This window comes from Electrophorus electricus, chromosome 24 (assembly GCF_013358815.1).
Source record: "Electrophorus electricus isolate fEleEle1 chromosome 24, fEleEle1.pri, whole genome shotgun sequence".
Lineage (NCBI taxonomy): Eukaryota > Metazoa > Chordata > Actinopteri > Gymnotiformes > Gymnotidae > Electrophorus > Electrophorus electricus.
Window position 1 is genome coordinate 4,140,783 of NC_049558.1, and position 12,819 is coordinate 4,153,601.

Here is a 12,819-nt window from a genome sequence, read left to right on the forward strand (position 1 = left end):
AGCCCCACCTACTGGCATTGTAGTACTTAGGCATGTTTCAGCTCAAAGTGCTTTTTCAATGAGGCACATTACATGGCATGGCAGCCAATCAGATTTTAAATCTGTCTTAAAGGCGCTGTAACAGAAATGGCCTGCAAGGGATAAAGAAAGGTCAGAAAATGGTTGAGTAAAATGAATTCTGACTATTTTTGGAATAGAAAGCTACACAAACTTTGCAAGTAGACAACTAGGAAAAATATAAACTAAAGTAAAAATGTAGGATATGGGCCCTTTAAGTCCTGGGTAACTGCCATATCCACCGACTAGCACCAGTAATACCACTGAGGTGGACATGCTCAAGGGCACATCCTCTCATATAACAATCCCAGCCCCAGGTTCTTGTTGGCTCATTGTAAACTATATAGATATACATTGAGCATAAGTTGCTTAATGTGTGTTTATTTAACAAAATAATTTTATGTAACTGTTAAGACACCAATTGAGAATACAGCGGAATATCAGTTGAACAGGGTATCAAGATTACTGTTTATTGCTCAGGTTATGTAAGTGCTGTGAACACATATATGCAATTGATTTGGGTACCAACATGAAAGGTATTCTGACTGCTAAAATGTTCTTCTACAATATACAACTCATAAAAGAACCCATTAAAAAGAAGGTGCTACTGTAATCATCGGCTCACTGGATTACATCTACTACAGTGTGTTAAAAGGAATAAGCACTAAACACATGACTATTACAGCACTGTAAAATCTGTTGAGCAACGAAGCGATTACTGAATAGTTGTTGTACAGAGAATTCTGACTCTGCACCTCAATCCAGGAGGGGATGTGTTACTAACGGAGATCAGTAGCAATCGCCATTTACACACGGCACAAAGAAAGTCTGACTTACTAAGCAGCCTGGCAGCAAAACCAGTGCAGTGACTAAGGTATGAGTTAGCCTGACTAAAGACGACGTAAGCTCACAGACACAGTCTTTTAAAACGACTATGTAAGAAATCCCAGCACAACAGCTACCCATTGCACCAAGCACACCAACACTGGTAAATGTAGTCCAGGTGGTGGACACAGAAAAGTAGGCCAGTATGGTACTCATATGGTAAGGAGCTTAGTCTGGCCCAGCTACTCTCAGCGCCGATTACCACAAGGAACCTGCGGGGAGGCAGGCACATTGCACGGCCTTGCTGGGCTGGGTTACCTTAAAGGATTCGAAGAAGCCTCCTCCGCCCCCTCCTCCGTTTTCCAGTTTGTCCTCGTCTCCGCCCAGACCTAGCATGGATTGGCTGTTGATATGCAGCTCTTCATACAGCGTCTCGAGCAGGGCTGCCCTCGTGCGCTCCTATCCAACCACCCCACCCCCAAACACACACAAACACACACACACACACACACACACACACACACACACGTGCGCACAAACAACAAGCAGCACATTATATATCTAAATAAATGATGGACAAATGTCTGATGCTGCTAATCTAATACAGATGTCTCAAATCCAGGTGTTTTGTAGATCACCTCCAGTTTGGCAAACTTCTCTGCTTTGTAGCAGGCATACTCGGCGTTGATCAGCTTAGTAAACAAGAACTCCTGAAATTCTGGTCCCTAAGGGACAGAGAGAAATGGCGAGAAAAGAGCACAGACATTTGCTGAACTGGGAAAATGCAACAAAGGAAGAAAAAAACAACAACACACACCACCACAATTTGCATTTATTAGCGCTAAACATGCTGCCTGATCTTGGTATGAATTTGGTCGACTTACTTTCCTGAAAATGGCAGGATCAGGCAGGGCCGGTCCAAAGAATGGGACATCATCTCTGGCTGTCACTGACACCTGCACCGGTGGGTACACATGAAACACACTTCGACCCGAATCCCCCCGCAGAACCATTTGTGGCTCTTCCAACTGTTTCCTAGAAACTGCGAATAATCTTCAAGGAAGGACTACAAGAAGCATCACAAATGTTATCCTAACTTGGACATCTGGTTTATTTGAGGACACAGTTACAGAACAGAGTAGAAAAAGTGTGATGCTGCTGCTGCTGCTGTTCAATTTCCCCTCGGACTCGAACCCTCATGCCGTCAGGCTTCAGAGCTGTTCCGCAAAGAACACTAAGGAGCCACTCAGGTGACGGCAGTGGTGCAGATGCCCCATGCTGAAGGAATGTGGTGTCCAGCTGTTTGTCTCTGGATATTGTACCTTGTACAGGACATTGTCAGAGCAGGCGTTCTCCACTTGCACCACAATGTAGGCATGCAGAAAGTTCGACGCAATCATGTCCGGCACAAAGGGAGTGTTCTCTTCTTGGAACACAATGGCTACAATATCATTTCCTATATGCCTCTTTCTCTGGAGCTGTAACAGAGAGAAAGACACAGACAGACACATATGGAGAAACAGGATTGGGACAATGAATAAGTAAAAGGCACAAACAGCAGTCATTATCTATTTTTTACCCTCCTAGCTATGCTTGTCAAATTTTTCGTATAATTTTGTCTGACAAAACATGTGTCCCTTTGGTTTTTCAATACTCACTTGTATTAATTCACAAAACAGCTGTACACATTAAACGGATGGCCTATTGAAAAGCTATTACTAAGGTAACAATGTTGAAAAATAAATTACGTGTAAATTTCTGGTTAATCAGATTTTATATTAGAACAAACAAATGTTCCCATGTTTCAAAATGAGCTAAACCCAACAGATGGAACAAGGGGAGGCTAATCCTGTTGGCAAAAGGCACGTCTCATTCAAACCAATGTATAACAACGTGGAAAAACCTTTTACTCTGTCGCATCTAGCTACTGCTAGGCTCTGGTGAGGCCGTCTCTCAGCTTCAGTGGGAATGGCACACAAACCAAAAAGACTAATGGACACAGACAGGTCGCGCGAGCAGTAATAATCAAGGTGACCACAGTTGACTAAAATATATACTAATACGTGCCTAGAAAGAATGCGCAATGATTTCTATCATAAAATGATTTATAACATAAAGCTGTTTTTTAAAGGTGTTGTTGACGTGGCAGTTTGGAACGAGCATGAGCATGTATGTATATCTGTGTGTGTGCATGTGTGTGTGTTTCATACAATTGTGCATATGGTGACCTGGAGAATCGAATCACAATGGCATTCGATAAACACGACTGCATTAAGCAAAAATGGAAATACATTCAGCAAAAACACAACAGTACTGTTTTTGTACACAAACAGTACAAACATTGGTGCATTTGTGGAAACAAAAACTCACTGCACTGAAAGGCTAAGTGGCGTCCCATTAACTTTAAGCCACAACACAGCAGCGTTAACCACAAGAAGAAGCATTTTCAGAATCGCTACATTTGCTCACAAATTGAGGTGCTGCTGGTCACTGTCACGGGATGCTCCGCCCCACATGAGTCACGTGGTATGGCCTGCCGCGAGCAGGGGGATTCACGTGTGTCGTGACCACGCGCTCTGGGATTGCACACACCTGCGCAGGGTTTGCTGTTGTTTGTCTGTCTGTTTAAACCTGCTCAGTGTGTGCACCGCTGTTGGTCATTATCACTATGTGTGTGTGTTGCTGTCGATCTTCGTAGCTGTAACGTTAGTTTGTGTATGTGTTCTTCGTTTAATGTTAAGTGTATAACCGTACTAGGAGCACTTCATGCATAAAAGCTACCTCACGGAAAGTTATTACCTGAAAACATGCTGTAGCCTGACGTTAATGTTATTATCTTAAGTTCTGTGCTTCATCACAGTTTGTTAGCCAGAAAATCACTATAGAGCCCAAACCCTATATTAAATAACATTATTTAAGCTAAGTAATTTATAGCAAGAATGTTAATAAATCAGTACCAAATGCATAATTTGATTGCATAATTCCACAATCTTCACACATTTGTGTGGAAAAAGCTAACACATATTGGCCAGGAGTACTTCATTTGTGAGTGACCTCAAATATAGTGTTTTTGAAAATGGTTGTGTGTGCTTCCTCAATGCACTCTTTTTCACAATTTGTGTTTACTTCCTAAACGCTGTTGTGATTGAACTCTCTGGGCCACCATACCTTACATACTTGTGTAAAAGGGTTGGGCGATATGGCTGCAAATTAATTTTGCAAATATTTTTACCTGAATTGCAATACTTGATAAGTCACAACTTTATCTCAAAATGCCTTAGTGACTGGAGACAAGCTTCATACAGTGTGATTTTACAAGTTTGGTATAGTTTCTTTACATAAATAATAGAGAATGGGTTATAGGATTTGCAAACAAAGCTCTCCATGTTGACAACGATGTGGAGCCCCCAAAGCATCAACCAGCTCTCTAGTCACCATTTCACGCACTTATACCTTTGAACCCATGCCACAATACTGACTTTGATTTTTCAAAAATATTGAATCGCTACATTTCTAAAGTTCTATTGACCAGCAAGGTTTTATTCTGCACACTTAGGCAGGGAGAGTGGTAGGCACTCTGTAGGCTCTGAGAGAGCGCAAGAGAGAGAGAGAGAGAGAGAGAGAGAGAGAGAGAGAGAGAGAGAGAGAGAGAGAGAGAGAGAGAGAGAGAGTGAGAGAGAGCGGGGGGGGGGGGGGGACGCTTTGGCACTGGGTGACATGGAGCAGGAAGAAGGTCATTCTGTGCATGGTGCCAAAACAGCCAGCCCAACGGGAGTGAGGGTCAGAGCAGGGTGTCTGGCCATAAGGCTTGTGGCTTGTGTCTGTCTCATTTGCCTGCTCAGGCTGACAGGTTAACCTTATATGAAAATGGTTCAAAACAAAGCATCACTGCCAAAAGGTTTCAACTAAAGCGTAGCTCTAGCCAGTAGAGTATTGGACAGACAGTGTAGTCTGCTAATTGAGAGACATTCCACAGTGCAGAGGCTCTTGAGGAGGGACTGGAAGAAGACACGCACCTGTTGCATGTCTCCCTCTGTGTAGGGGAGCTTTGTGGACACGTGGAACATCACTTCCTTGCTGTGGAAGTTGTGGTAGACCGATTCCATGCCTGTCTGCCCGTGTGTCACATCCAAGCCACCTCGAAAACTAGAACAGAGGCAAGGAGTACAGCCAATGAGACTATTACAGTTTAATTCACTTTGTCAGAAAAGATGCAAAAAAGATTTCACTGACATGACACGGGTGGGTCAGCATTACGGAGCTAAAGGTTGATCTAAATTTGAACTCCAGACTTCTATGGTATTGATACTGAAAAGAGTCAGGTTGGTGTGCAGCCTATCAAAATAAGGAGGACTAAAGCATGACTTGGCTTCTTACCCTTTGAAGTCATGGAGCTCGATCTTTTGTCCCAGAAACTCCAAAAACTCCACAAAGGCAGGGCTTTCCAAGTTATTCCCAAACAGCTCCTCCTCTGATGTCTGCATGGATAAAAATACATCACAATGTTTGCATTCACGATAACCACTGAAATACAACAGAAAATTCACAGGAAGTCTTTGTGACACCCCAAATGCTCCATTAATTGTATGAATCAGTGAACAAATATAGAAGTGTTCCTGCTTTTGAGACGGGTCATTACAATTACAAGAGAACATAATGACATGGCTTTTGTTAGAGAGCACAAAATCTGATATTCAATAAATGCTAAATGCAACGAACCTTTTCAAACAGCATCAACAAACAACTTGAGAAAGACAGAAAAAAAACAAAAAAACATGCCTACTCACAACATTAGCAAATCTACAGGGTTGGTTCATTATGATTCCCTGTGGGACAATTAGCCTAATTAAATTGCTAATATTGCTAATTGCTTTCCTGGAGAAACATAGTGTCCCATTTAGTGAGGCCAGGGGATGTGTGGGTGGAGGTGTGTAGACGGACTTAGAGAGGGTCTTTTTAGGGCATGATAAGGTGTAGGTCTCCTGATGAGCTTTTGGTAAGTGCCGATCAACAGGAGTGAGAGGAAACAGCTTTTTCAGTGGTTGCCTCCTCACGAAAGCCCCCGCCCCCTTCCACCATGCTAACGCTAAAGGTGCTAGCTCTCCAGGGCTCTCTCTCTTTCTCCCTCTCCTGCTGCTGCCCCTCTCGCCTCCCACCTTAAAAGGTCAAGGAGATGGCCAATGCCTTCAAGCCTCTACCAGGCCTCGCTACGAACAATACCGTTATCATTTTAATAAGAGGTGAGCAGAAGTGGCATTTGTGGCCGTGATATTTCTGGCTTGTTCATTCAAAAGGAAGTATTATATGAAGAGGACTTGTCATCGTGGAGTGTGTTTGTTCATTTTAAAAGCCTTTTTGTCAGTGGATGGGGCATCTGGGTGGTATTTGAATGACAGCTTTGTTTGATCACAGAGTAAAATACTTAAAATAGACTACAAACAGGCGCATAATGCTGTGTCAAATCAGTTATGCAGGACACCAGGAGGATACCGAGCCCTCAGAGGACACACCTGTCCGAACGTCTGATAAATCACTCCAAACTTGAAGTTGTTGCTGATGACATGTTCATCAAAAGTGACAATGAGCCTTGAAGCCTGCAGGACAAACCAGAAAGAACTTGGAATTGTTAGCATGAACATCGCGTGGCAACGAGGGAGAGCGAGAAGCATGCCGTGCTCCCTCGCTGCTCTGACAACTCCCGACAGCAGGCTTAATTAAGAAGGACAATTTATCACCCGGGCCTGGGATGGCAATTCCCAAATTACAAGCATTCTTTAATTGTAGTTGGACGACGCAAGCAGAGCCACTGATTGAAGGGCTAAATGCGTGCGGCGAGGAGCTGCCTACCTTTGGGTAAAGCACAGGGAAGAAGCGGTCCACGGTCACCTCCTCACACACCAGCTGGGAATAAGAACGGAGGGAAAATGCTGATTGATTTTTTTGCTTTTGTTCTCACTGTTTGCCGTGGAAGTGAATGCGATGCCTGGGGCTCTTTTGTCAGGGGCGCTGGGACCGAACCCATCGGTCTTGTCATTCCGAGTGAATGATGATAAATTACAATGGCAGGATGGCGGTAACGAAAAGCTCTGCGCTCCTGTGACCTTGTGTCTCGCTCTCACCTTGGCCATCTGGACAATGTTGGGGAATTCAGTCAGACAAGATATTGGGATCACATCATGATAAGTTTTCAATTTGGTCCTGGGAAAGAGGAGAGCCATTTGTTAACTCAAGACAGAAACTGCAGGGCAGCAGGTCATATTGTCATTGTCTTCCTGACATTACCGAGAAACACGTCAATGGAACTTACATGAAAGTGAAATGTTAGGTATCGCAACTGGTGGAATTGTAGAGATGCAACGGCCTTTCTCATCATGTGGTTATATTAAGTGTCAGTGTGGTTGCTGTAACTATGTCACATGGGTAAGATGGCAGTAATGTCCTGCGGTTGTCCGTCTGCCCACGCGTTGGCCTAATGTCGTCCATCTGGAGTCTGAAAGGATGGGGCTGCGGACATGCTGCCCATGTAATCTCATGGGAAAACTATGTGATGGAGGGGGGATATTACTGTCACCGGATATGACTCATGGCTTTCAGAGGACTGACAGTGCCACGTCCAGTGTGATCTCCACTTAAAATGTAAATGCTTTCCAAACCAAGCCAGTGCGGGCGGAGAGCATTTGTCAAAGGCGTAGCTGTCACTGGCCTCCTACTGCTGCAGAGTGGGGCAACTGTGGAAGTCTAGGGGAGAGAAAGAGCGAGCGCGGAGGAGGGGCAGAGAGGTATGTGGGCAGTATGTGGTATGGGGGCTACCTGAGCATGAGCCGGAGGTGTTCCTGCTCTCCGATCACTTCATATTTAACAGAGAAGACCAGGTGGCCCAAAGCGCTGTCCACAGTGTAGTAATTAAAGTGCTCCTAATGACAGAGCAGAAGGCAGAAGTGAGAGAGCACACTTCCTTGGAGACACACACCCACAGCCTTCAAGACACGCAGACTCACACGCACATGCTCACGCAGGGCTGGCAACACGGGAGCCGCACATTTCTTAAAAATCCTTTCCAAGGCCTCACCGCTGTCACTTCTCATACCGCTTCTCATTCTCATGCATTATGGAGATTTTATTCAATTTCATAGCATTACGCTAATCTAAAAGCAAACCTAAGTAATTGACTCAAAAGGCAAATCTAATACGTCTTCATTAGAACCATGTTCTATGGCATGTTTGGTTAGGTCCCATATGTTTACTGAAAGTAAGTGAAAGTTGTGGATATCCACACAGTAAAGTCAGATATGGGCCTTCTTGTCTTTTCTTAGTATATTGTATTTTCCCATCCTCGTGAGAGTTGTTTTTTTCTTTCCGAACGCAAACATCCCTGCATAAACGCAAAATACAAGCAGCCGAAAAGGTCAGGAGGGATACAAGCTCCCTGCGAGTGCTGCGAACCTGTCTGCTGGGTTTCAGCGTTTGAGCTGCATTTTAGCAGCTTGCAGTGTGTGAAACTCACCTTGCCCAGGAACTGTTTCCTGTAGATCTTGGCGGTGGTGTTGCACTCCAGCTTCAGGCAGGACATGGGGGAGGGAAGCAGCGTGGGGTCGGTGCCGTTGCTCAGCTTGTGATTGGTGCCTTCGATCCAGTAGCCCCCGAATTGGGGCAGCAGGATGAGGGGGAAGGGGCTCTTTCTGCCCAACACCTGACACAGCAAGCATACACACATATGTGAAGCTGGGTAGGAGGCATATAAAAACGGAAAGTGATAGTGGCTGCTCATACTGGACCCTGCCCTACCTCATGGACACTGGGGTATGGGATATAGTCCTCCTCAGTCTAATGAATACAAACACAACCAAACACAGATCATTTCTTGCATTTTTTTTAAAAAAATAACATTTAAAAGCCTGGAGTTATAGCTGAAAAACAGATAATACTTAATGCTGGAAAAACACAATATTAAAAAAAAAAAAAAAAAAAGATTCACACATATGATGCTTAATGATAAATGGTTCCTATTAAATCCTCAAATGCACTTAAAAAAGGTTGTGTCAAGCTAAGCATGTGCTGCATTGGCCAATAAATGAATCACTCTCACTTCTTCTAATAAAACACTTCACTGCCAAAATGATTCACTGTTCACATCAACTCATTTTAGTAAAAAAGGCCCCAGGACCGGGCATATTGTTCAACGCCGATTCATCTCATTTGACTGCAGCTCTATTAGCTAGTGTCTGGGAGAAGGCTTTGCCGTGTCTCAGCGCAGTGCTTGTCGGCAGGACTGATACCTGACCCTCCCGTTTGAAGCTGTCTGCAGGTCAGATAAGACTACCAGCTTGTGATCCTGAGACAATGGTAGCCTCTGTGTTGGGTTCTCGTGTGCAGCTGTGGGTGCAAGACGATGGGAGAAGGTGAAGGTACCTTGAGGGGGGGAGGAAGGGCACACCTCTGTTCATCCATTCTGTTGCTCTGAAGGACACAGATAAAAGCAAAAGTAACAAACCTGTCAGCGTGGTCTTTAGCCAGCACACTACTGATCAACCCGCCATGCCACGTTTAAGGGGAAAGGATTTAGAAGCTTTTCATTAGCAAAACATTAATATATCAGAACACTGATTGCTTCAAAAATAAAATAAAATAAAATAAAAATCAATAAAATGTTACACATAAATATTGATTAATTGCTTAAAAATTCAATAAAATGTTATGGGGTTGTGTACCGCGTAATGAAATATTGCGTATAATAAAATGTAAGTAGTTCATTAGTTACATTTCCTGTTATTCACAGATCACATTGAAAGGCAGGTGCTGCTGCTGCAGAGAAATATTCTAAGTATGTAATTACTGGAAGAAAAGAATTCAGAGTAACAGAGAGAAAGAATCCTACATATACGAAGAATCTGATGATAACGCAACCAAATGACACAATCTCTGTACAAGCTCAAAACATAATGAGTAGCAATAAGCAGACATAAGTAATGCTACCTAAAATACTAAAATAATTAATAATGAATAACAAAACAAGGATATGTGAGTCAGCAGAGAGGGAGGGTATAGTAACATGAGTTGAGTATACAGAAGATTCTTGAGTTTCTCATTCCATCCAACCATACTGCCAAACACTGTGTACATCAGCTAAAATAAGACATAATGGGCAAAAATCTAAATTATAGTTCAGCATTGTGACTAGATAATTATACCCTTATGTCACTTCCATAGCCTGCAGCCTTGCAGAGGTCTGCAGGTTTCAGGAGAGGCCCTCCGACTGAGCAGGGCCCTGGCTCTGCTACACGGGGGTAGTCTGAGCTCTGAAGCTACTGATAGTTGGGACTGTATTTGAAATGCAAGAAAACTATTTAGAGAATTTCTGAACTTTCTGACAATTCTTTCCAGCGCTGTATCTTCCTCATCATGTGGTAGCAGCTGTGTCGTGCCATAGTGTGATGTCTATGACATGTATGCTGCCATTTGTCCCAGATTGTATCTTTTAAAAGAATCATTTCTGTTCTAGATATTCCAGCTACTTTCCAGCCATTCCAGATCATAAAGGATTATGGGACGCTTACTATTCTCTAGGGGTGACACCAGTCTGTGACAGCTGAATGGTGACAGCGATTGACTGGGAGTAAACCTGCTTTCATTTACACCCGTTACCCAGGAATGCTGTCACTACAGTGACCACTAATCCTGAGAGTGTTATGCATTCAAACTCCAGGACAAAGTGACGACATAGTACTCTTATTATCTGCTTCATTTGACCTTCACGAGAAAGTGAAAAACACAAGTGTGAGGCAGTAAACAATGCCGAGAAGCAGGTTCAGGGTTAGCGGCAGATGCCTAAACTCAAGTGTGCACAGAAAAATCAAAAAGAAATACGTTACCTGCATCCTTTCAATCATTGCAAATAAATCAGTAGTCTGAAAAAGGGGGAGAGGAAATTAAATGAGTGACGTGACTCATGACTCACACTGAGATGTGAGAGACGAGCTATGGATATCCCACTGAGACGTTGCCAAGTGTGGTAGCTTATATTTCCCCTTATACTTTCATGGAGATCTTAAAATCACTGCTGTTACATAAATCTTCCCACTGCATGGCATGACAGACTGCTGTTAATTCAGAGATCCATAGTGCTTCAGGAAACCCCTTGCTTAGTAGCTTGGGGGCTTTTGGTGGCATTCTTTCCTTATCCTATATTATAAGGAGAATTGTTCCAGTAAGCTCTTTAAACTAAACCTTCCATATCTTTCCTTATCAGACTCACTCATCTTTGCCATTATGTCACAACTGGGTGCATGGCTCTCACCTTTTCCTGAGTTCCCTTATAAATACAACTAAACTTGTCTTCTCCTTCAGGATGAGGAACACACATCGGTAGACTGTGCACACGGTATCAGTGCATTTCACATTGCTGCCAGAGTACAACTCCCTTTACTGCCATACACAATTCACACGTCATAATTCAGTCCAGGATCTGGGAGAGACCCAAAGATAACACTGGAGAGCAGAAGCACCAGTCTCATGCGTGCAGAACGAGATCTGCATGAACTTCTCCTTGCAGGCCTGAGCAAACAGATTGTATACTGCACCGCTTTGTTTGAGTACATTATGCCAGTCCTCCGCCATATGCAAACAGACCCTATTACTGCCTTAAAAACAAACATCAGAGAAATTTAGCCACACTGGGCAAAATACCAACATCACAAGCTCACTAGGAGGGGGAGAAAGAGAGAAAGAGTAAGTGTGTGAGTGTGTTTGCATATATCTGAAGCTGATGACCCACTTACTGTACTTCATTACACAGCTTTCACACACCTCTCACTTGTCAAAAAAAAACCAAAAGAAAAAAAAACCTGCAACAGCAAACACTGCAACAGCAGAGTGGTTTTAACAAAACATAATGTGCTTCAAAAAAGCTCACGGGACCCTCCTTCAGTAAACACTGCAAGAGCAATAAACACTCACTGCTTTCAAAGCACACCAAGCGAAGCCATTGGCTGTACCTACTTAAAACTATAAACACTGAAAAATATAGGTAAATTCATTGGTTGGAAGGAAACAATGACATTTCACTGCATACAATATCATCTGGTCGGCACACACTGTACAACACATCATGCCCAGTACAGAAGACATTGCAACTGAAAGTTGGCACTAATCTATTGTAGCAGTTGTAGGAGATAAAAGAGCAGCAATTGTAGGTGGTTTTTATTAGTACAACTGATCTCCAGTAATTAGGAATAGGTCTTTTGTTTGCAGTGGTCAGACAGACCCGGGCAAAGAGATAGGAAACTTGAATTTGTCATGTGTACTCAGATGCACAGAAGCAATTCTTATCCCTCACTCTCGTTTTCTGTTGTGTCTGACTTCTGTTACATCTTATATGTTTACTTACGGTTCCAGGCTTTTCCCAGTGTCCTACTGTCACGTGGAGAGGACTTAAATAGATGTGTCGACCTTTTGTGGCCATACTGACGTAAAGTCCAGTGTCTCGACCAAGGCAAAGAGAAGTCCTTTACTTCCAGTCCACTTTAGTTTAAGCTGTTGTCCAGAAATGTTTTTAAGGACCAGTGAGGATACTGTCCTCTTTCCTCAAGAGTGAGAAGAAAAACCCAGGCTGGAGTGGTGTGGAGTGTCCCATCACAGCAGAGCGAGGCAGCCTCTGATGGTCAGCGTGGCTCCGGTACAGCCATCCTGAGTGTGTGCGTGTGTTTATGTATGCATGCGCGTGTGAGTGTGTGTGCACGCCTTGTGTGAGGTGTGTTTCTGCAACCTGTGCTCCGGATGTGTGTGTGTTTCTTTGCACAAGCATGCTGTCGTCTGTCATCTGTGCTGCAGACTGCCAGTGTCTCAGCGTTTTTCCTGGGAACTGGCAAAGAAGGGCTTGCACTCCCCTCTCGTGATTAGCAACTTGCTTGCCACATTTTGTTTCTGGCGCTCTCTCTCTCT

The 12,819-nt window shown here is 43.6% G+C and overlaps 1 protein-coding gene across 8 annotated transcripts in view; it reads right to left on the bottom strand.

The window, feature by feature from the left end:
* Positions 1 to 12,819, bottom strand: part of rap1gap (RAP1 GTPase activating protein) — a 53,169-nt gene that overhangs the window by 10,060 nt on the left and 30,290 nt on the right. For 7 of the 8 annotated variants that reach the window (XM_035522508.1, XM_035522511.1, XM_035522507.1 and 4 more), the window contains 14 exons: positions 10,752 to 10,787; positions 9,292 to 9,339; positions 8,668 to 8,706; positions 8,387 to 8,572; positions 7,693 to 7,796; positions 7,002 to 7,080; positions 6,730 to 6,783; positions 6,393 to 6,476; positions 5,260 to 5,360; positions 4,899 to 5,028; positions 2,205 to 2,360; positions 1,767 to 1,838; positions 1,521 to 1,607; positions 1,201 to 1,341 (listed from right to left, as the gene is read on the bottom strand). In XM_035522508.1, the coding sequence (XP_035378401.1) occupies positions 1,201 to 1,341; positions 1,521 to 1,607; positions 1,767 to 1,838; positions 2,205 to 2,360; positions 4,899 to 5,028; positions 5,260 to 5,360; positions 6,393 to 6,476; positions 6,730 to 6,783; positions 7,002 to 7,080; positions 7,693 to 7,796; positions 8,387 to 8,572; positions 8,668 to 8,706; positions 9,292 to 9,339; positions 10,752 to 10,787 (1,317 nt within the window). The remainder of the gene's footprint in view (positions 1 to 1,200; positions 1,342 to 1,520; positions 1,608 to 1,766; positions 1,839 to 2,204; positions 2,361 to 4,898; positions 5,029 to 5,259; positions 5,361 to 6,392; positions 6,477 to 6,729; positions 6,784 to 7,001; positions 7,081 to 7,692; positions 7,797 to 8,386; positions 8,573 to 8,667; positions 8,707 to 9,291; positions 9,340 to 10,751; positions 10,788 to 12,819) is intronic. The other variant, XM_035522510.1, reaches the window with a different exon arrangement.